Genomic DNA, 25,084 nt, shown 5'->3' on the forward strand with positions numbered 1-25,084 from the left:
TTAACATTCAAATCAGCGGCGAGCATCATTTACACACACAGACAGAGACATGTTTGTCCCGAACATCACAACAACAACCGGCTCCAACAGTATTCTAAAGAAACTGATCAGATAAAGTCTGGACAAACAGCGTACTCTGAGGTCCTACTGTAAAATAAAACCTGCTCGTCGCCACCCTGGTCGCATTCAAATCAGCTCTCAAAACTTTTGTGTTCACCAAGGCCTTTTGCCACTGGATGTTTTTTATTTTTTGTGTTCTTTGTGTGTATGACTGTCTGGTTGAATGTCTAACATGTAAAGCATCCTTGGGTTTCTTGAAAGGCGCTATATAAATTCCAGTTATTATTATTATTATTAATATTAAAATACTGAGTTTGATTAAGTTACGCTCAGTGAATAGAGTAGGTCGTCTGTAAACCTCCAGGTCGGGGTTTCAATCCCCAGCTTCCACATGACAAAGTGTCCATGAGCGAGACTGGATGCTCGACCAATGGGGTAAATGCAGAGGTCAGATTTCATGTATGCATGTGATGATAGAAATATAGATTGAAGTTTAAAAATTAATAAAACCCTAAATATTTAAAAACCTCAAATGTAACATCAATATCAATTCTTTATTTTTATTTCCAGAGACATTGTTTTTTGTATTTGATGACTGCACAGTTAAGCTTCAGGTTTTGATTTAGATTACATCTTCCAGTAACTCAGCAAATAGGTTCTGCATTGTTGCTGGTACACCCTTTGATCGGCTCTATGACTTCTGCGATGTGGAAAACTCGGATGGAATCTTGGAATTTGACAATGAAAATGGAATCAACTGTAAAACGCAGAATATCGTTGAATTTGTCAAAATCTGGATACAATTTCTAAAAAATCTGAGTTTCCCCCTAACATAACAAGTATTTGTCACTGCACCTAAGCCAAATGGAAAGGGGAAAAAAACATTGACGTAAACGTTTCAGTGTGATTAACGGGCACAATGCTTCATCTAGCGTCTCTCCTCTCCCGTCTGTTTTTTTGTGCTTGGGTTTTGAGAAAGCTGCATAGTTCCAACACTGAACCCTAAACAAATCAATAGTTTGTAGCCTTTCAAAGGCAGTCAAACGATTTCAAGTCAGAGATGTTTGTTTCGTGATATGCATTAGATACCTCAGATATTTATAGTATATAAATGTTAATATAATATAATGTTTTCACTCAGGTTTCCATCCCTTAAATGTCTAGATGTGTTGAAATCGTTGTAGGTAAATCAATGAGCAGAACTGATTCCATAGAAATATATAAGGTAAATACAATATCTTGGTTCTGTAAGGCAACATACCAACAGAAGGCTGTATGAAACGTAACTACACATACAGGAATAGATGTTCTGTTGTCCTACCTGTAAACTGGTTGACTGGCGGCTGTGGAAAAGGGTTCTGATTGGCCGGTTGCCCCGGCTGGTCCTGGTACTGTGGGGGAGGTCGAGTCAGGTGTCTCTGCAGCTGTTGGTCCTGCTGCCGCTGCTTCTCCTGCACAGACAGACAGACAATACATCCGGTTATAACCACATTTATAGCGGTATGAGTCATTCTGATCGATATTCCCTACCTGACAGAATGAGCTACTCTACTTATAACCACATTAATAGAGGAAGTAGTCCATTCTGTTAGATATTCCCTACCTGACAGAATGAGCTACTCATAAATGTGGTTATAAATAGAGGTAGTAGTCCATTCTGTTAGATATTCCCTACCTGACAGAATGAGCTACTCATACATGTGGTTATAAATAGAGGTAGTAGTCCATTCTGATGAATCAACAGTATGGTGTAAAAACAATATTGCATCATCATATAGCGTCTGCTGGATAATGAGGCAGAATCAAATGCAGTTTTCTGAGAGAAAGAAGAGGAAATTCATAGATTGATACTAAGCAGCTGAACATTGTATTTCATAGATGTCTCTTAGAAATCTGTCAAGAATAGTCAATATTCTTGAGTCAGATTCAACCAAATTCATGTCAGAATGAAAATGTGAAACCACGGCAGCAGATCACACTCCTGCTGCTTCCCATCAGTTACAGCAGCATCAGGAAGTTCCTACAATCAAACAGCTCCCTCTAGTGTTTAAAATGAGTGTCTACAGGTTGGCAGTGTTTTTCTTCCTCTCTGCTCTTCTGCAGGTTTGAACATAGAACATGACTTCCAACCATTAATGAAAATTAAAACATCATCATTCATCATCTACTTATTCATTACGTCTAGTAAGTGAGAGAATCTGAGTGACAGAACCACATTCCAGTTGTTTGTATTGCCTATTCAGGATCAAGCCCAGGAAGCTGGTTATTTTTTTTTTTTAAACTTTAAAAGTATAGTGTGTCAGTTTGCAGCTTCATGTCACCAGCTCCATTTGAAAATCCATCTATTCATCATCAACTGCTTATCCTGTATTGAGGGTTGCAGGAGGGGGCTGGAGCCAATCCCAGCTGACATTGGGCGAAGAAGGCAAGGTACACCCTAGACAATCTATCACAGGGCTGACATTTAGAGACAGACAACCATTCACAGTCACACCTACTGGCAATTTCCAGCCATTAAATAACCTCTCCCCAGCCAGAGAACCTGGAGAGAACCCACGCTAACACGGGGAGAACATGCAAACTCCACACAGAAGGACCCCAAACTGGGAATCTAACACAGGACCCTCTCGCTGTGAGACAGTGCTACCCACTACTGTCCTCCATTGGAAAATGACTTGTGCAAAGTGTCCTTGTCCTTGAACGCTGCAGAAAACATTTTAAATTTCTTTCCCTCACCTCATCTGATTACACCCGATATAAACAGGATAATTAACGTCTTCGTTCAAAACAGTTTTAAGTATCATGTCAGTGCTGATGCTCAGCTTGCAACTTAAACATTTTTAATTGCCTTGACAAGTGATGCAGTATGCAACGTGTCACTGCGTTTATCTACCTGTAACGAAAACGATTAACTATTATTTTACTGCACTGTACGGATGGTATCACAGTGTGTAACATGTTTTACCTGTTCAGCCATGAGCTGCTGTCTCTGCATGTACTGCTGCTTCTGCTGCTCCAGGATCTGCTGTTGATGCTGCTGCTGCTGCTGCTGTTTAAGCGCCGCCGCCACCTGGCTGCTCAGGTATGCAGCGTTACCGTGATTACCCGCCATGGTGTTTGCCCCAGGCTGGGCCGTCATGGCGTTGTTTCCAGGTGCAGACGCCATGGTGTTGGCGGGACCCGGGCCGTGTGGAGGAGCAGGGTAAGAGTTCTGGTCCTGACAGAAACACACATGAAGAAGACATGGATGTGAATGAGCAGAACCTGGAGAGAAGCAACATATTGTCCTCGTTTCTTCTTCGGTCTGCGTTTGTATACAGCATGCAAGCTTCATGCGCATGCACCGTCTCTTCTTCTCCGTTTTTGGTGTATTTTTGTAGCAGAAACAGCAACACATATAGGCCTGGAATATGTACTACAGCGTTACTACAGCGTTACTACAGCGTTACTACAGCGTTACTACAGCGTGCTGAGTGGTTTACAATAGATTCATTAGGAGGCAGATTTTCTTGACAATGTCAATGAAATCAAAGATCATTTGTTACATGTGGACATGGCCTAAAACGGTTTAAAGGTTTTCCTTAAAGCTGGGGTATTGAATGTTGGAAAGCTAGCAAGAGAGTGTCCCCCCCCCCCCCCCCCCCCCCCCCCTCCTGTCAGTGAGTCCGTCCAAGATGATTCTTCCGGCATCAGCGAGACGCGAAGGCTGTGCACTCGCGCCCAATCTGCGCCCCTCGCACCGAAGGGTGCAAGACACTCTCTTGCTAGCTTTCCAACATTACATACCCCAGCTTTAATCTCACCAAAGAACTACATCCTGTCAAATTAGGCCAATTAAGAAAAAAGCAACTTATATTGTGATGTATATTGATAATGACTAATACTGAAAAACAGTGATATAAAAAAAAAAATCTAGATCGCCTAGCCCTATACATAAATGATAACACTTAAAATGTTAGTTTGAAAAGTAACTTTGGCTATTGTAGTGGAGAATTTCTTTGCTTTAAAAGTTGAGTAGAGCTCCACAAAGTTATTTTTTATCCATGACAACACATCAAAAGTATTATAATTTGTTGATTAGATTATTATTATACTTATGGTGGTATAAAAACTACATTTCCCTCTGAAATGTAGTGTAGTACAAGTATGAGTAGAAGTAGTATTAAATAAATTAACTAAAGTGGAGTTGTTACTTGTACTTGTACACTTCGTGACAAAGACAAAAACAACAGTTTGTTTAAAGATAGACTAGTGTAAGTTTTGAGTTCAGCAGGAACAGAGCGTCCTGTCTGCAAAGAGGAAAAATACAAGCAGCAGCAGCAGCTATATTTAAATAGAGAGAATATGAAAGGCTGCTTTGTCACTGCCTCCCTTCACCCCCCTGTGTGAGCCTTAGCAACCAGCTGCTTCACCAACACACTCAGAGTCAGCGCATGTTAAAGCGTGGGGCCCAGACCGGTCTGAAGCAGCTGAACAAAAGGCCTCCCTGCTGCTGACCGACTTCACCTCCACTTGCACAAACAAATCTGTTCTGATCTTCATCTGCACCTGTTGGACTGAAACCAGTACAGCTAGCTGCAGGCCAGTTTGACATGACATTCACTGTGGATAGCTGCGCTGCTGAGTCTAATGCTGGTCAACTTACAACAGCCTGTAAAGCTGCATCCATCTCATCCACATTGTTGCTATTGTTTGTGGCTCTGGCACTAGAATACAATCAACATCAGAGACAGAAGTGTAGGGAATGGATTAAGTGCAGCGGACCTTGAGATGATTACTGCCCATGGCCAGACTAAACCCCACCAAAAGCAGATTTGACCAACCCAGCAATGGGAGACAGGTGGTACAGGCACAGCAACTTTCTGTGCCAAAAAAAAAAACAATTGACAGTTGTCTTCACTTTTGTCACTCAAGTCGCTCTGCCTGATTTATTTTTCCCACCACCATTCAGCAGGAAAGAGACCGGGGTCAGAGCCAATCAGAGGAAGGCCCAACCCGACTCGGCCTCTGATTGGCTCAGACCATAGTATTTCTTCTTCCCTGTATGCTGGTGGAGGAAAAAAATGTTTGCTACACACATGACAGACCAGCTAGATGTTAGGCATACCGATGCGACCAAGGAAAATATTTAGTCGCACGTCATTGATTTTTGGTCACATGTGCACCCAAAATGGTCGCACTCTGGAGCCCTGTGGGTGACAATGATTTAATTCACGATCAGGTTATTTGAGATTATTTCATTGTTCATTAAAGTGATGGTTCGGAGTAAAATGCACCCGAGGTAATTTCCACCATGACATCCAGCCAAATACCCCCTCAGAAGCATTTTTAGCGATGGTCAGCATTGGTCAAGATAGCCGCTATCAGCCGAATGGCTTAGTACTAGCGCTACGGTACAGAGGGTATATCTCGTAAATTACCCCACTAATAATGCATGGAATGTTACCAAACTTCTGCAGTAGTACACATAGGGTCTGTACTCACAAAACGAGGCATTTGAAAGTTTGTAAGTACATCAGGAGTTTATTTAAATGAACAATTGCCTGATAGCTTCTATCCTCGGCTGCTATGCTACCGCAGCGTAGACGCCACTTCCGTGTTAACCCAGCCGATGCCGTGACGCGAGATTCACGCGAGAGTATGAAAACGTTTCGCTAAATGTTTATAAATGCTTGTATTATAATAATACAAGTCAACAAGTGTTGACCTGATAATAAATAATAAAAATGTGTTGAAAATGTGGTGAAAATGTGTTAAAATAGCTTACTTCTGACTACTTACAAATTGCCGTCATTATGTAGTTATTTTAGGATCCTTTTTATCCATTTATTGCAATTAAATCCCAAGAAAATAGTGTATTTTGGGTTCATACTGCAGTGGTAAACCTGCCAACACGTGTCTTGCTAGATACAGTTGAATCCAGCTTGGTGAAATTCATGAGCACCTCAAGATGCTGTTATGAACTCAGACAAGAAGGCGATTCCTGGCGTATCTGGGACTCCACATGTATAAAGCATTTCATATTTTCTCTACGTTATATATTTCTATTCTTGAATGGGAGCAACTGAAACTTAACCCTTTCCTCTCCTGGGATCAATAAAGTTTTTCTGATTCTTATTGTCCTTGCCGCTGTATTTATATCCTTCACCTGCTTCATTTGGCTGCGAGTGTGACGATAAAGCACTGTAGTACACTTGGTGGTGTTACTGCACCACTAAGCTGGTTTGCCAACCGTGAATAAACAAAAAGAGAAAGAAAAAGGGTGAAACCGTGCCACAATCAACAGGACAACCGACACATCGGCATTTTGTATCTTACAACAAACAAATATCATCTTATTTTCTTCTTATCAGCCAACGTTAACTAGTCTTATGATCTATCCATGTAATCAGAGCGCAGAGCAGCATTTTTTATTATTAAAAGGGACAGAGCGTCCGCCTTATGTCCCGGTCCATTTTATGTCGATTTGAGTGGTGCAGTGAGCGATTATGAGCGACAGGGCCTATCGATTATACGTCATGTCCACGTTGCGTACCCGTGCTTGTTTGTACCATGCCGAAGCACAACTCTTCCAAACCGTGCCAGGGCTGAGGAAGTGTGGGCTCATGCTTGGGCATGGTACAGATTGCCTAGTGTGAGTGTGCCATAAAGCTGTGATCCACAGGGCTGTTTCCTTGTCTGAAGGGGACATTAGCAGAAAAACACTGTAAATCTTAAAAGCGACGTCACTTGGTTCAGCCAAGTTACAGTTAAACACTATGAAGAAAGACTCTGGCAGCCAGTTCTGTCCTGCTCCGTAAAAAAGTGACATATAGTTGCTCCCATGCATCCTGTATGCGGACAATGAATCTATTGGATTTAAAGAAAGCTACATTTCTTTTCCTTTCTTTTGCTACAGAGTTTCTAAAGCCAAAACTCTGTCCAAACTGAATCAGCCAGCAGGAGACTGCTGCTGCAACAGACTCTCATTGTTCAGACTCCATCATACATCAGTCCACCACAGCTATGTGGGAGTGTGGAACAGGGTTTATTCATGAGATACTTTCAGAAGCCAACTATATAGATCACATTTAATATGAATGTGCACATGCGTCCTGTTCATTATCCTAAGAATTAGTATAACACTTTTTAGAGAAACGATCTGCAGAACTTATTCAGATTTGGGGAATGAATTGGTATGAAGGCCTGTGTGTGTGTGTGTGTGTGTGTGTGTGTGTGTGTGTGTGTGTGTGTGTGTGTGTGTGTGTTAGTCCAGGAATGTGCTGCTTGCCTGGTTATGAAAGCAGAACAGCAACACTCAGATCAGTCCATTGTAGCATTGTGATGTTAGCATGGATGCTACAGTTAGCATCTCTTGCTGAGAAAGTCAACTCCAGAAAACATTATCAACCTTTTTTATCCCACGGATGTTATGTATTCTTACTGCGTAATCGTCAAAAAATGTATCATTTGGAGATGTCATGTACTTTTCTTCCACACAGATATAATAATACACCTGTCTGATTATGGCTTATTATACATAGTAACGAAACTGGGTGGATTACCATTATGATTAATTAACCATCTTTTGCCTTTGAACACTTTTCATTTACAGAAAACTGCCTTCTCTTTCACACTATACATTTAAACCAGTAGCAGTGATATTATAAGATGTATGGCGAGTGCACAATTCCAAAATCACAAATGTGAATATTATACAGCTGTTGAGCTACTTTAATATAAAAAATAAAGTCAAGTTAACCTTTGTGACCTTAACTTTGATAAAATAATATGAACTCATTCATATTATTTTATCAAAGTTAAGGTCACAAATGAACCTCAATGCTTAAATTAAATAAATTACATAATTTTAAGTTGAGCATTTCCATAGTATGTATCTTCTGTATCCCGTCGTAATTCACATTAAAAGCTAGCTAATGTAACCATGAGTCATGTTTGGTTTTCCATGAAGAAAAAAACATTGGATTTTGATATAACAAATACTCACATATGTTCATAATGTTTTGTATTTTTTTGAGCATATATTGTTAAATAGGTGAACAATAGGACTGTGGATATGATCTTAAAGGGTTGAAAAGGCATTTTTCATTTCAGCTCGAATTTAAGAAATGCAATAACGTTTTTTACAGTCATCCACTCATAATATTAGCTGGTAGATGGCTTGTACATTTTCAACATTTAAAGTTTCCCGTTTTGTTAACGTAATTTTTTATTTGACATTTCTCTTGAAAAAGGCTACTGAAATAACAACAATGTCAACTAGAAGTCAGCGTAGCAGTAACTGCGGTAGTCACAGGGTATCTGCGGTTCACAGTGAGTGAGTTTCTTACCTGTGTGTGCGGTATGTGCTGACGGAAGTTCATGCTGTTCTTCTGCTTGATCTGCTGCTGCTGTCGGAGCAGCGTCAGCAGGGCCGCCTTGTTCTGGCTCTGGGTGTTGGGTGGCCTTGGTGGTCCGGGCCCCGCCTCAAAGTGCGACAGAGGTTTGGTGTTGTTGTAGTTCAGCATGGCAGCGGAGGCCTGAGCCCCTGGCGCCGGCGGATGGCTGAGAGGCGGTCCCGACGTCGGGTGACCCATCATGTTGGGGTGACCAGTGGGCCCTGGCATGTAGCTGCCTGCCCCTGCCTTGGAAGGGCCTTTATTGGGCTGACCGGGCATCAGCAGCTGCTTCTGGCCATTGGGGTTGAAGTCCTGTGGGTACAGGGAGGGACTCGTGGGCTTGTCCATACCAAACGCTCCCCCTAGCGGGCTCTGAGAGGTGTTGGCCATCTGGGGCCAAGGCGGGGGGTGGGAATGGGGCCCCTGGTTATGGAACTTGGCCCCTGGCTGTGGCTGTTTGTGCTGCATCTGGCCGTGGAGGTGCTGGGCTCTCTGCTGCTGGGCAGCCAGCTGCTGGAGCTGCTGGGCAGGAGACAGGTCTTTGGAAACTGGGGGGCCCGGAGGGAGAAGGTGGTTGGGGGGAGGCTGAAGCTGCCTGGGAGGAGGAGCTGGCTGGGTTGGGGGGAGAGCCGGGGATGAGGCGGAGGACGAGGCGACGGGGGAGCTGGTGGGGTGAGGAGGTGGCCCAGAGGAGGTGGACCTGACATGGGGGGAGCCGGTGCGAGAGTCCTGCTCAAAAGCCACTGACGACGGGGAAAACTCAGTCTTAACGCTAACCAGATCTGGAGGAAGCAGACCCTGGGATGACTGGCCTCCTCCACCACCTGCTGCTCCTCCGGCTCCTCCTCCCACCACCCCCGAACCACCTGGAGTTGGAGCCAGCTCCAGAGGGTCTTTGCGGTCCTCAAAGCCATCATTGAGGATGTCTTGGATGTCCTCGTAAGCCACAGAGCAGTTCAACTCCTCCATCAGCTCCGTCCACTCCTGCTCGTTGAGGTTTAGGTCAGGGAACAGGCTGTTGTTTCCTCCTCCAGAGGGCGGCATGATGGGCAGGATGTCATCGGGCTCCTGCTTCATCTCCTTCCGATGGAAGTCTGAACTTGGCTCCCTACCACCATCCGTTGACTCTCCAACCGGCCCATGGCTCCCGTTAGAGTTCAGAGAGTCACAGATCCCCAGCTTGGAGTCCAGTGGGGAGCCGTTGGTGGTGCCGTTGTCCAGACAGGCCTTCTTATTCGGGGGGAAGCCATCACCGAAACCGTTAACTTGATCTCTGCCCAGTGGAGAACTAGCATTCTCCAACTTCCGCTTCACCGTCTCCTGTAGCTGAAAGAACAAACACAATCACGAGAATTAATAAAAGCAGGTCATTACCGTACCAAAACGATCCGAGATAGAGGGTTTAGACCTGCTGAAGTGTCTTTGAGCAACAAACTGAATCCTTACAAAAATGAACACACACACCCACAAAAGATTAGTTCAGTTTACAATTCAAAAGAAAATTACAATACCTCACATCTGAGAGGCTCAAACCAGTAAATGTTTGACATTTTGCTTTTACAACCATTGATTAGTCAATTCTAAAAATATTTGAAGACTAATCTGATCAATTTTACCGCTCAATTAATTCCTAAATTATTTTGCAATTATTCCAGTTCTAGGTTCACACTGTCTTAATTTAGACACAAAATGAGTATATATACTTATTTGGGAGTGCTGAGTAACAAAGCTGTTGCATCATGACAACATTTCTATTTCAATGTATTGCAGGTGCAGTTTTCCAGCTACAGGGGGCGGTGCAGCTGAATGGGAAGTTAATGTCTAGGCCAGCAGACGTTGAGAGTAAAAAAGCTTCTGAGCTGCTGCCATAATAGAATCAGCTGCAGGCAGGCTTACATAATGTGGATAACAAAGAGCTTCCTCAGAGCAGTCAGCAGATCAGATCTGTTCACTCTAAGGCAGCACGACAACACCGGATCTGATGGGAACATTCAGAACTGCCTCCACATCAGCTGATATTCACACTCTTTCACCAACTGCGGGGAATGATGGAAATGAATATCGCTGTAATATTGCTATATGCAGCTGTGCACACTACTGATTAATGCAATCGGTGGCGGAATTGTTTGACTTGTTGAACACAGCATCTCCCATTAATTCCTTCAACCACCTTCTCGAAAAGGTCGACATATCCCCAAAAAGTGGGTGGTATATTAAAGGAAAAGTTCGGAATTTTGGACATAGGACCTCATTTCCAACTTACCCGAGGTGATATAGGTCGGTGGAGACCGTTTTCAGCACAATTGGTCCAGTCCTTATAGTTGCACAAGTCACTGTTGCTAAGCTGGTGTTGAGCTAGCGCACGTCAACGGTAACATCCAGCCTGTCACTAAAAACAGCTTTAACTGCTCCGCAGAACACCCGAGACAAATGTATTATGACGTCGGACTATCGATGTACATGTCAGTGTTGGTAGAATAATTTAAAAAATGTTTTTAACGCTGCTACGAGTACTAGCTGTCACGACTGTAGGGCGCTTAGGTTTCGTTTTTACGCACTACTACTAACACGCAAAGTAAAATTCCACTGCTGCTGAGAAACTAGTCCCTCAAAATGTTTTATTATTGAAAATGCAAGGTTGGTTTAATTTCTAAAATTATTCTACCAACACTGACATGTACATCGATAGTCCGACGTCATAATACATTTGTCTCGGGTGTTCTGCGGAGCAGTTAAAGCTGTTTTTAGTGACAGGGTGGATGTTACCGTTGACGTGCGCTAGCTCAACACCAGTTTAGCAACAGTGACTTGTGCAACTATAAGGACTGGACCAATTGTGCTGAAAACGGTCTCCACCGACCTATATCACCTCGGGTAAGTTGGAAATGAGGTCCTATGTCCAAAATTCCAAACTTTTCCTTTAAGACTCCTCCATAAATGATTGCACATACATAGTCTCTGAATGACAAGGGATTAGAATTAGAACTACTGGAATGTTTCTTCAGTAAATTTCTTAATTTTGATTCATCAACCACATGATTAGACACCATTTGAAAACAGAAAATACAGAATTTCGAAAAATTAAAATGGAAAACACAGAATTTAGGAAAAAATTAAACGGAATCTGGAAAAAATTAAAAAAGGATTTCATAGTGCCCTAACTACTAGTAGTAGTAGTGAACCAAAACATGGCCAAACATGAGATATGTTAACCTATTCAAGGTTATTTTAGATTAAGGAGCCTACATTCATGTTACTAATCACAGTGGGCTAATGAATTAGTAAATTAACGGTTTTAAATGCTGTTGTCTATTAAAGCCTTTTAATGATTGTGTATGCATTGCATTTAGTTACAAGGGCGTCATTAGCTGTGCATCAGCTTGATCTGAAGCCTTTCTTACTGTGTTTGCAGAATACCACCTAACTCAGGTAAGACATCCCCACAGTCTGAACACAGATTTGTGACAATTTTTGTTATTTGTTTTGGGTGAATTAAATGTTACATTAAATCAGGCAGTAAAAAAAAAATTTCTTTAGAACAATGTTAAATTAATAGGAAAAAATAGTTAGGTTCAATGTTTCCTGCAGGAAGTGTACAAAACAATTCTACATTTTCACGACTGAATAAAAATCTAACTGCAACTTTAGAATTAAAAACGCGGTTTTGTGTGCATACTTTTTCATTTCCTACACACTAATGCCATGATTCTACTCGTTTCTTATGATTTCACCATTAAAGTGAGTCAGTAGCAACATTTAGAACCTGGCAATTATATTGCCAGTGCCTCTGGGTCTTTGAATTGTTTATTTGGATGTGAGTTTACCTTCATCTAAAAGGTCAGACCTGATGCTTTTGTTATATTTAATATTATGTGCAGTCATGTACATCTGTTGATATTCGTTAAAATACAATTTTGATAATCCAGTAATGATTTAAGGTAGAAAATCACGAACTCTAGGAACTTGTGACACTTTTTCCTGACATTATATAGACTCAATGTTCAATGAATAAATTGTGAAAATAATTACAACTTGCTGAAGTGATTGCCAAGCAAATAAAGATGACTGGGAACCAAAAGAAAAAAGTGAAGAGAGTTTCTGCCCCTAGGAAAAAGAAACTGGTGACTCACTTGGTTTCTTCAACCTGAAATACCAGTCTGACTGCTCCTCCTTGTTTCCATGGCGACAGAACTAGTGGTGTGTGTGTGTGTATTACATTTGAAGCTTCTATTTACGTTTTTGAATTTTAATAAATCCTAAAAATGTCAATAAAGTGATCAATCAGGTATAGTTAGTTACTTTTTTAATGAAATGTTTCTCAAATGCCTCCCTTTTTGAGCATCAAGATGGAGAGTATACCACAGTGAAAAGGTTGCTGAAATGCCAAAGGCCAACAAAGATAGATTGCAGCAGATTATTTGATTAGATTAAACAATTTGTTTTGTTCTAAACAGTTTAAAATTGGCAAACATTTTCAGAAATTGGCAGCCAATTCTGTCAATTCTTCCAAATAAATAAGGGAGCCCAAACAATATGTTCACATGTAAATATGTTCAGCAAAAAATTAAAGGATCTTTAATATTTGTTATTTAAATATCGTTGTTGCAGTGAGAACCAGACAGCAGTGCAGGCATGCATCTGTTTGAGAGAGAATGGCAAAGCAACAGAGGTTGTTTGACAAACTCGTCCACATCACAACAACTGCAAATTTTAGGATTTTTTAACTCTCCATAAAAAGAAAAGAGTGAGTTTGATTGTAAACTGAATATATTTGCGGTGACTGTTTAAATTAATTAGAATGTTTGAAAATAATATTTGATTTGTCAGTATTTTTCAACCTTAATGACCAACTTAAATCACAAGACATTTATTTTTTTAAGAAGTTGTTTGACTGAGTTTCTGTGATCTTGTTAGTGGCCAGTCATGGTTTCTTTTAAAATCGATTATACAGTTAATTCAGAGAGACAGAGGTTAAAATGACATGACAGTCACTAACTTGCTAAAACAGTCTTTTTTTCTTCTTTTTTAAAGGAAAGGCTTTTTAGAGAATGTTGAATAAAGCCAAGGTGAGTCTGTTCAGAAGATACTGTTGTGGTTTTAGATAGAAAAACAAGTCTGCATATTTAACATTACATTAAAAAAGGCTTCTAAATATCTTCAGAGTGAGTCATACTGAAAGTTTTGTCTCTGGTTTTGCCACAAAAATCCCAAATATCCAGTGTATTTGCCTCAGCTTATCAGAGTTTGATTGCATTCTTCCAGCATGAACACTTTGTTTCTTGCACTGATATTCTTGTTTTAAGGTTCTGTCATTGTATTTATTTGACCTTAACTGTTTTTTTGTTTTGTTTTTTTTGTTATGTCTATTCTTCCTTGTGCTTGTAAAGCCTTCCTTGAACAGAATGATGTGTCAGCAGGCTGATATTACATATTGTCACAAAGAAATCGCAATCAGTGTACATATTGTATAATGTAATATTTTATAAGATGCTTTATTGGTCCATATTGACCTTTTTTCAATGCATATTTAATTGAATCATCATTCATATGAAAGTTTGATTAAATATAAATATAAATTTAAAAATAATTATTGTAAAGAAAAGGTTAAATATCTTCACTCAGTTAATATCTTTGTCCCAACTATTTCTTATTGTGAAAAATATTTATTTATGTTATGTGAAATTAGAGAAAATGCTCCATTATGTTGGTGCTGGGCGATAAAGATAAAATCCCTTATCACAATATAAGCGTTATAATGAATATTCTGCAAATATCAATTATATTATAATCCAGAGAACTTTATACTTTAGTAATCTATATTACTACTTGATCTGCAATATTACCACTGATATATTAAATTGGATTAGATACCACCTTTTCCTCTATACATCTATATCTATATATCTATATATCTATATAATTGCTTACAATTATCTGTCTCTGAACTTTGGTTATATTAGCTGGGCTCTCGTAAGGTTTGTTGTGAAAACATTTAATATTGATATTAGTGCCTGCAGTAAATTACTTCACTACTGAGAGAAGTCAATCACAGCTCTATGAGGGCGACATGTAGCACGTTGTCGACATGGAACACAGCGAGGCGTTTCCTGACTGTTAGTACCCCCCCCCCCCCCCCCCCCCACCCACCCACACACACACACTGATGAGTCAGCTGTGAGGGGGCGGTGGGGGGTTTCTGTACTGAGTCACCTCTCAGGACTCCAATCAGTGTTTGTCAGTCTGCTCCTGCTGAGAGATTCACAACGACTCTGAACCACATACCAGGTTGGACTAGTCCTCATATCAGTAAGATTTGATACTAGCCCAAACACTGGATATACAGACATGGTCAGACTCAAGTAAAAGGTAAAAACATGGTGCCTTTTTGGCTGGACTAAAGGGGCAGCCCTATGAGTGGCTCTGTGGCTGAGTAAGTAAGTTTCTGACTAATCAGGTTGCACCATTGCTCAGTCGAGTGATGTAGACCTACTACGTCACCAAGGTGCGTTGCTCATGAAGCTGCTAACAGTCGTCTGAGGGAATCAGAGCAGCAGAAAGAGTCGCATTCAAGACTTGACACGGACACAAGGACATCCCTCACTGCAGTTTGTATGTGAAATGCAAAGTCTACACATCTAGAACACACAGAATTCTGTGAATCTAAAACAGGGATCCAGAGTGCGACCATTTTGGTCGCATATGCGACCAAAATTTTTATGAGTGCGACTGAAAAAAATTGTAGGTCGCACTGGTGCACCTAACGCTGCTCGGTTGAAAAAAAAAATCATAAGCGCAGCATCTCTTTATGTTCTCCTAACGGTATCGTGGTCTAAACCAATAAGAGACAGAGCTCGGGCGGGTCCTTGCCTCTGATTGGCTGTGGTCCTTTTCACTGCTGTAAATTGTGTCAGTTTGAAAATGCGAGCGAGCTGAGCAGGTACTCCTGAGCGCTTCGACGCTGAGCGCTTCGATTTTCTTTGAAAATGAAGAGAGGCAGAAAGCCTCGCCCCGAGACTAATTAAAAAGCCCAAAAATATGCCTTCAGACAGGACTGGTTGAAGCAATTTCCCTGGCTGATGTACGATGAAGAAAGGGACTCAATGCACTGCATTTATTGTCGGGAGTGCGGTCAGCATTTGGCCGGTAATAGTGCGTTTGTGGAGGAGTCAACAACATTTCGCATCGAGACATTGAAAAAGCGCAATATGTCCAAAAAGCATACTGCATGCCGTGATAAGTGTGTTAATAAAGTGGCCCCTCATCCAGCTGCATTTCAGCGTCAGGCTGTATCGATCAGGTCCGCTGAGGAATCTGAAATTATTATAAAATTCAACGTCGCATACAATATTGCAAAGGAGGAGTTGCGGTTCACTAAATTTAAGTCCGAAATTATTCTGATGAAAAAAATGCCGACACACTAAAGATCAAGACAGCTGCGGAGGTTGGAAACGCCACGTACACGTCATTCATGACTGACGGCGACACAGACGTCTCTACGAAGGAGTGCGTTATTGTCTACTGCTGCATTTTGCATAAAGGGAGGCCGGTCAACATGTTAATTGGACATGTCGGGTGGAGCATGGACACGCACAGTGTTTGAAGGCCCACATTACAGCATGAGAGATCATAAATAGGAAATTGTATAGTAGCCTATTCCTAATATTAAAAATGAATAGCCTAAGTAAAAATATAATTAGGCTAGGCTAAGATCACATAAACAGTTTTCCATTTGCAATCTATAGGCTAGTGACCTGTATGATCTTTTTATTGTGCCACAAAGCAAGCATTTACTGCGCTTGGGCATCAGTGTGCAGATTGGCTGGAGAAAAGGGTTGCTCTGGGTGCTGATGGTGCTGCAGTTAACCTAGGCCATAAGGGGGTGTCATTATGTAAAAGGAGAGCGATAAAAAGGTGACTTTTTGGCATTAAAGGCGACACGATGAAAAATGTGGGTGCACCTAAATTTTGTGCTGGTGCACCTAAAAAAAAAAAGTTAGGCGCACCAGTGCAACCAATGCAAAAAGTTAGTCTGGAGCCCTGTAAAAGCTAAAGAGTTCACCGTTTATCAGAGCCTGAAAGCTAAATCCCCCACAGCAGCCGAAGCTAGCGTTAGCACAGCAGCCGTAGCTAGCATCAGCACGCCTGCAGCCAGCATCTAACTTCACCCCTAATAGACAGCAAAACTCTAAGAGAAGCATTGTGAACTTCCTCTTTAGGTGATAAATTGGCTCTTTGGATACGTTGTTGTTGGAGATAACGGGGCTATGGAACTGTAATAACTGCCTTGGTTGGCTTTGCATTTTTACTAGCATTAGCAAAACTCGACCACTGGCTCCACCCGAAATTCCTCACCAACATGATATTTAGTCATGACAACACTGTGTGAGATTTATTGGTATGTCCGACAGTATGAAACCAGTATTTGTAAATTGCAGACTATTAACGGGGAAATATCACAGTATGACGTACAGCGGTGCTAAGGCAGCAGTGCTGCAAACACCACAATAACAAAACAGGAAGGAAATCATGTGCTTGGTTCATGTCATCAACGTCAGGCTGCAGGTAGTAGAGACGGGTTGAGTCGATAGAGAGAGATGGGTTTTATTTTGAGTGGTGTTGGACAAAATAATCTTTGAGGTTGAGAAGTTTATCTTATCTGCAACTAAGCACATTGACGAGGTTTCACCTAGTCTTGTTTGAGGTATTGTTACAACATGAGCCTCCACTGATACAGACAGAAATACAGTCTCCATCGCCATGCTTGCGGTGTTCTGAAGCTGAGGCTAGTGGTCGTAAAATGTACACGCATAGCGAATGTGTTAATCAAAGTTATTGTATTAGAAGAACAAATTAAAGTGATGGTAATTTCCACCATGACATCCAGCCAAATTCCCCCTCGGAAGCATTTTTAGTTATGGTCAGCATTGGTCAAGATAGGGAGATCAGCCGAATGGCTTAGTACTAGCGCTATAGTACATAGAGTATATCTTGTAAATTTCCCCACTAATAATGCATGGAATGTTACCAAACTTCTGCAGTAGTACACATAGGGTCTGTACTCACAAAACGAGGCATTTGAAAGTTTGTAAGTACATCAGGAGTTAATTTAAAAGAACACTTGCCTGATAGCTTCTATCCTTGGCTGCTATGCTACCGCAGCGTAGACGCCACTTCCGTGTTTGCCTAGCCGATGCCGTGACGCAAGTTTCACGCTAGAGTATTAAAAAGTTTCGCTGAATTTTTATAAATGCTTGTATTATCAGGTACACGTACAAACTTTAAAATGCCTCCTTTTGTGAGTACAGACCCTATGTGTACTACTGCAGAAGTTTGGTAACATTCCATGCATTATTAGTGGGGTAATTTATGAGATATACTCTCTGTACTATAGCCTTTCGGCTGATCGCCCTATCTTGACCAATGCTGACCATCGCTAAAAATGCTTCTGAGGGGGTATTTGGCTGGATGTCATGGTGGAAATTACCTCGGGTGCATTTTACTCCGAACCATCACTTTAATGTAATGAAGAGGCCAGCTGACCGGACTTAAAGGAGAAGCTGGTTGTTTGAAATTAATGTCAGAGACCTCGGCCGCAGAGAGAGAAACCACGTCCTCACAGCAAGCGCTACTCATGTCATGTAAACAAACCATGTACATATCCGCTGTGTTTTCCAGATCACACTGAACACATTACCACGTGAAGGATGGGTGAGATGAGCTTCAAATGTTCTTTTACCATACTTTTAAATAGGGTTTTCATCATACTAGAATTTGAAAGTTGATATCGATACCCAGGAAAATACTTGATACACACAATACCATTTTCGATTATTATTTTGTTGTGCAAGCAGCTCCAGCTAGCAGGGCTTCTTGCTTTTTTTAACATTTAAAATGGCAATTTTGCATTGCTAGATTTATAGTCACAATTATAAAAAGGTTACATGATTTATCAGCAGTACAGCAGTTTGAAAATGATTGCTGGTTTATATGCAATGGTTGGGCTATAATTAAATCACTGTTTCAATCTGGTTGAGTTGTTTGACAACAGAAACAGAAAAACATGTAAATGAGAACAACTATATTTTTAATTCAATCACAGTGATGGTGATGACAGAGCAGGTAGGGCAATGGGCAGTCTTGCAGATATGATACTAAAACAGATATGTTTTAGTTGCATTTCTCTATGTAGGTCAGTTCGACAAATTGTGTGAACATACTTTGGTTAATTAAAAAAAAAATGGAGCTGTACTTTTAAAACAGGTAACTACAGCTTGAATGTAAACCTGCAGCCTCTTTGATGTCTTGAGTTGCAGTTTAAAACCTGATTAATCCACCTGGCAGCCTCACCTGCTGTGACACTCAACTATCAGATGGACTATGGACTCTTACACTGCACGCCTCTGTTGCCTGACAGCTGAGTGCGCACGCACGCGCACGCGCGCACACACACACACACACACACACACACACACACACACACACACACACACACACACACACACACACACACACACACACACACACACACACACACACACACACACACACACACACACACACACACACACACACACACACACACAGGTGGAACAGTAGCCCTAATTCTTACTGAAGTGTTACATTAAAATGCCCATACTATAAGAGTTAAGGCACACAAATCCTGGCATATTGTCAATAAGAAAAAAATATTATTATTATTATTATTATAAAGCATTGAGATTAAAAGGGAGCCCTGGCCAAAAAGCACCAATAAGGCTCTTAACTGTTGATAATATTGAATGCACACATGAAGGCACATTGTAATGGGCTCAAACACTTCTACCATGTGTTTTAATTCTGTGTTTTAGGGTTAGAGTTTGTACTCACCATCCAGTCTGTTTTTGTTTTGTTCTACCAATAGACTCATTCGGGTGATGTGGTCGTAAATTGTATGTTTGAAGTGTATTCCACAGACTTTAGTTTAACTAATTGCAAGTTTTGACATAAATATCTTCCAAGTGAGCTCAACTAACTGGGCTAAACTGACTAGCATGCTACTGCTGACAACTGGTGTGCTGCCAAAACTTTCTGGTTGAAATTTGAGACTTTATTTCTATAATTGTGCAAGTAGTATTTTGACAGTGTGGGTGGTCACAGTAAGTAACTGAATGAAAGACAAATGTGTAAAATACTAAACGGTTCAGGATGAATACACATAGTATGGATTTATAGACAACATGTGACTTGCAAGATTATAAATCTTTATATAAGGCCAATGTCAGTATATTCATAGAGTTTAAGAATTGTATGCCACTGGACTGAATATATTGGTGTGTGTTAGGGGTGTGCGATATGACGATATTAGATCGTGAACGATTAAATGTCTCAAATGTTTCCGCGATCTGCCTTTACAGAGAGATAGTTATTATCGTGCTACAGTGCACATTCAAAATTTGCAACTTTTTTCTCTGAAAATTGCGCACCTCTCTCGGCTCCGTTTTTTTTTTACTACAGTGGCCCTAATATGCCACCGTACCTCCGCCACTACACTGAGCTAAAAAGGATTACGGACATCTTGTATACAGCACGCAAGCTTCATGTACATGCAGTGTCTCTTCTCCGTTTTTGGTGTATTTTTGTAGCAGAAACAGCATCACATAAGGGCCTGGAACATGCACTATTTATATTGTTTGAAGTTGGCTTTTCCTTATTGATGTCTTGTTCTGTTTGTTTCTATTCTCTATTTTTAATGTTTATTAGAATGTTACATACTGCTACCACAAAAAAACAGAAAGTGAATAGACTGGTTTTGCTGAGGATCTGTGTCTAATAAGCTACCGGACTGTTACAATTCCTACCAAGGTTAGATTTTGTTTTAATGTTATGTAGCAAGAGTGCACTTTACTTGTGTGTTGTTGTTTACCTTTTGAAACCACTGTTCATTTTGGGAGTTATGCAATAGTCTCTGATTGTACTCATTCAAGTCTAAAGCATGTCAAAATTCTTGTTCGTGTTCATACTTTGCAGAATTGCACTTGAACATTTGATTCAAATCGGTTTGAAAAGGTACTTTGGCCTAAATGGTCCTAAATGGTTGCTTTAATGGTTGTTCTTTCAGTTTTGTTACCGGGTATGGCTATTTAAAACAGGGACATTAGTTTGGTTGTACTGTTCAGTAAGTTGCAAAATAGTCTTACAAACCAACATGAAAAAGAATTGTGATAAGATCGTGGATAGTGATCCTTTTGCCATATCGCCCACCCCTAGTGTGTATTTACAAACATCACTGAATGTAAATAGAACAATGTATACTACAACTACGGTCTACTTATTGTTCACTCTGAGCACATTTAAGCAGATACATATACAGGGCTTCAAGTAATAAATTAATGTTTTTAAACAAGCATAAATGCCCACTGTAAGTTCCCAGTGCCCATTTCAACAGGCTGAACAACCATTATAAAACTGCAAAGTAAATCAGCTTCAATGATGCTAAACGCAGCTCAAAGAAAGGGGGAAAAGGGTTGGAGTCTAAAGTTGGTTGGGGTTCGGCATCCTGCTTAAGGACATTAAAGCAGTTATGAAGTGAGTAAGGGTGTCCAGTTTGTGTCTGTTAAAGCACCCACAGATGTCACATGACCAGATAGCCACAAAACAACACTTCCTCTGACACACACACACACACACACACACACACACACACACACACACACACACACACACACACACACACACACACACACACACACACACACACACACACACACACACACACACACACACACACACACACACACACACACACACACACACACACACACACGAGGAGCTTGTGCACAGAGGCATCAATTAATCAGTGTGATCAGCTCTGATTAACAAACACTAAGGCTGTCTGATTTCAACTAAGGCTGACTCTCCACTAGTGGTCGACCAATATGGGTTTTTCAATGGCCGATGACGGTATTTAGAGAGCAGGGCGGCTGATGGACGATCTATAATGCTGTTATCATGTTTTTGTTATCATTTTTTACATTGCAACTCATCTGTGCATGTGGTTAATAAAGAACCTTGAAAAAGTAATTCATTAATAATTAATTAATAAATTACAACCAATGAGACACAAAATTGCTATAGGAGGCAGGACCCACTGACACTACAGACCTATTACAGATCAGTGGTGGCACCACACTTCAGACTCGGACCGGTCCTTTTATAACAAAAATGGCATCCTCTCGCTGCACCGCTGGATGTGTATACTGGCATTAGCTGGTGTTTTAAGCCTGTTCTTGACATAAGAAATCACTGAAGTCAACTAGCAGTCACAGGATTTCATGATCTAATCTTAAAAGCTCAATCACACATCAGAATAACAGAGCAAGATTCCTTCACATGCCATTAGACACGTTTTCGGATTTATTTTAGATTATCAATGAAGCCAAAAATGTACTTTGATTAATGAATCGCTCTGTATGAATGTATCTCAACAAAATTGTGGTCTCAGGTCTCCTGAAAATACTGGTCAATGCTTATCTAACATATAAAACACCTAACCACAATTTATATTCTATTGCTTTCAAGTTCTACACACTTAAATGTAAACTTAAATAATCTGGCAAAGCATAAGAATGTGCATCCGTGAATTTCAATTTTTTACAAAACAACACCTGACTAAACGTCATGAATAATGTCCCATTTCCCATAGAATGTTTGTGATTCATTTACCATAAATTCACTGACGTATAATACAATTATATTAATATAATAATATGAATTTCATCCAAAAGGCCAACCAAGAAGTAAACAGATTTGAAATAAAAATTAAATATAATTTGCTATATATTTAAGCACATACAGTCATCAGTTTATCAGGTTCATCTAGCTAAAATGAATGCAGTCTAATCCAAAACATCCTACCATGGTCAAGATAAATGTATACTATTTATTGAAGCTATTTAGGGAGGTGTTGATTTAACATTAGGATGGTTTAGTTGGTGCTGTTGTTGTGTTTCAAAAATGTGTAATGTAAAAAGTGTTTGTTAGTCTTCTGCCATGCAAACTAATTAAAACACAGGAAATGAGACCTTCAAAAGACTCCTTTCAACAATAAGTGTAAACTAATTTATCTCTAGTGGGCCGTTGCTGATTTTGCTGATGTATTCGCAGTAGTAAATAAGGATAAGTGCATAAACCCGTCAGATTTCTCCATCTAGGTGGTTTATGAATGCTCTACCAGCCCGTGGTGTTTTGTGCTCTTACACCGTGTCTGTGTCCAGTGCAGACTCACCGCTATCAGGGTGCTGTTCCGGCTCTGCTCCGCCGCCGTCCCTCCGCTCTCTCCGAGCTCTGTGCTGCCGCCGCCGCCACCCTGCGCTCTCTGTCCGGCCTGGTCACCGCTGGGCTGGGGCTGCCGGTGCTTGTTGGACCGCTTGGCTTTGGCCTGCAGGCAGCGCTGGTGCAGGGCGAAGGTCTGCTGCCTTTCCAGCTCCAGACGCTCCAGCGTCGCGTTCTCGTAGCGGCTCTCGCAGCTGTTGTGATGCTGCCGGAAGAGCTCGATCCTCCGGCGGAGCCTCTCCATCACCGCGCTGTGTCGCGGTGTAACAAAATCCGCCATCATCAATATAAAGACTTGTAGTAAAACTCCCCGGCTCAGGTTTCGTCCATAAAATGCTGAATTTGGCTCTTTTTTCACTCTGGGCGTCTATACCCCCCCTTCTCCCTTTACAAAGACTCCTGTGCTGGCTCCATGGAGGCGACCTTTGTCTTGCTAATGGCCTTCAGTCACAGCGGCAGTCACTGCCGAAGAGGAAATTTAAGGTTTCTTGGTGCAATACCATTGAGCCTCTTGATTTTACACACTATAAAAGATCATTATATACAACAGCTTGTTTAACTTGCTGTGTAAACGCAGAGCTACCGGAGTCATGTTAGAGCCACATTACGCCCGAATTTAAACCCAAATCAAAAAACTGATTTATCCCTGCGGTGAGAAAACAAGTCAAAGCTCGCAACCTTTTGTCAATAAATAATTTACACTACCTTTCCATCTGCAAATGAATGAAATAGTGTACTGTCTCCCTATCACACGAACTCCGTTTGAGCTAAGTGAAGTTAGCAACATTCCACCACTCAAAAATCAAAGTTGGAGCGTCGAAAATTCCTTAAAAACTATCATTAAATTAGGTTCGTTTTGGAGCTAGCACGCCTCAGCCTCTGACTTCACTTCCATGTTTTTGTTAGCGATAATGCTATCCTCCGTGGGAGTATCATAACGGGTCTCCACCTTGTCTGAAACTTTTATTTTTGTTCGAGTATTAAAAGTAGTTAGCTTGGTTAGCGGGGCAAGAAGAGCTAGTTAGCTGGCTAGCGCTGCCTCACAACTTCACAAACTTGGGAGCAATTCCTCAGCTAATAAACCCATTATGTTTAACTTGTATCCATCACTTGCGAGAAAACAAACGATACGACTTTCCAGACAATTTAAGCTTATTTAAATTCACTTACTGTGAAAGTGTTGCTGTCCGCTGCTTCCTACAGCATCTGTCTAGCAAACAGCTGATCCTCCGCCTCCTTGTAGCCGTTAGCCGCTAGCTGCTAACACTATATTTTGGGTTAGACAGGCTAACGTTAGCTTGACTAGCAGGCTAGGTGGCTAGCCAGAAACGTTTAGATAAAGCGTCATACTTTATATTAATTTCTCCCGAGGTTCCCGGCGCGGATATTCCTCCCCACCTGGCCGAGCCCGAGTCGGGATATGTACAGTTTTACAGCGGGTTCGTTCAGTTAGAACGTGCTAACTCTGTCCATTCGGTGCTGTTTCTATTGTTTTCCAGCGGACAGGCAGGGCTACTCCGCCATCTTGGAAACTTTCTCTTTTTTTCCATCAGCGACAGGAGGAATGTTCCTGCTCCCGCCTCTCAATGATTGACAGCCAGAACAGTCAATAGAGAGCGAGGAATACCCGCTAATGGCAAACGGGGATTAACGATTAGGTTATTAATATAATATAATATAATATAATATACTATACCATACCATTAAAGAGTCAACTGTAAAGTTGTATACCTTTTTACTTTCTCATTTGAACCTGTGTTGAATTGAGAAAGTACTTTGACTCAATCCAAATGATAAACAAAATTAAATGTGCTCATGTAGTATGTATGCTCATTTTCTGAAGAAATGTGATTATTATTTTCTATTATGTTTCCCCCCCTAAATTCCAGTTAAAATATGTGCTGCCATGTTGGATTTAAATGGAATCATATCTGTTATGTTATCCTTATTTTACTATGATGCCTATATGTTTTCTGTTTTGATGTAACGTGTTGTAAATGTTGATTTATAAAGGGATTCAAATGAATTAACTGGCAAAAGGTAAAATGTGTTTTTCTTTAAAAAGAGGTATGAACTCCAGGATAAGATCTTTGTTTCAGGACAACATGGTTCCTTATCCTGCAGCAACAAGTAATTTTCTTTGTAATATTGACTGGTAGAAAGAAAATTCCAGCAAACAAATAATATAAGAGAAGATTAACCTTCCAAAATTTAAAGGCAGAGTAGGTAATTTGAAGAAAAAAACACACAGATGTTGACATTGAATGCATTGCTGAACCGGAAAAAGCCCCGCCCCCTTCGTTCAGATCTCTGTTCACAATCAGTAAAAAGACCAA

General features: G+C 40.9%; 1 protein-coding gene across 2 annotated transcripts in view; it reads right to left on the minus strand.

Moving 5' to 3' along the window:
• maml1 (mastermind-like transcriptional coactivator 1) overlaps nt 1-24,263 on the minus strand; it is a 29,032-nt gene extending 4,769 nt beyond the window's left edge. Inside the window, exons 1-5 of one of the 2 annotated variants that reach the window (XM_084009537.1) lie at nt 23,919-24,263; nt 22,702-22,999; nt 8,391-9,764; nt 3,026-3,277; nt 1,382-1,511 (exon numbers count right to left, since the gene is read on the minus strand). In XM_084009537.1, the coding sequence (XP_083865663.1) occupies nt 1,382-1,511; nt 3,026-3,277; nt 8,391-9,764; nt 22,702-22,992 (2,047 nt within the window). In that variant the 5' untranslated portion in view covers nt 22,993-22,999; nt 23,919-24,263. Of the gene's footprint in view, nt 1-1,381; nt 1,512-3,025; nt 3,278-8,390; nt 9,765-22,701; nt 23,899-23,918 lie in introns of those variants that run through there. The other variant, XM_084009536.1, reaches the window with a different exon arrangement.
• Between the last annotated feature and the right edge of the window lie 821 nt (nt 24,264-25,084).

The sequence above is a fragment of the Eutrigla gurnardus genome (assembly GCF_963514095.1).
Source record: "Eutrigla gurnardus genome assembly, chromosome: 5".
Taxonomy (NCBI): Eukaryota; Metazoa; Chordata; class Actinopteri; order Perciformes; family Triglidae; genus Eutrigla; species Eutrigla gurnardus.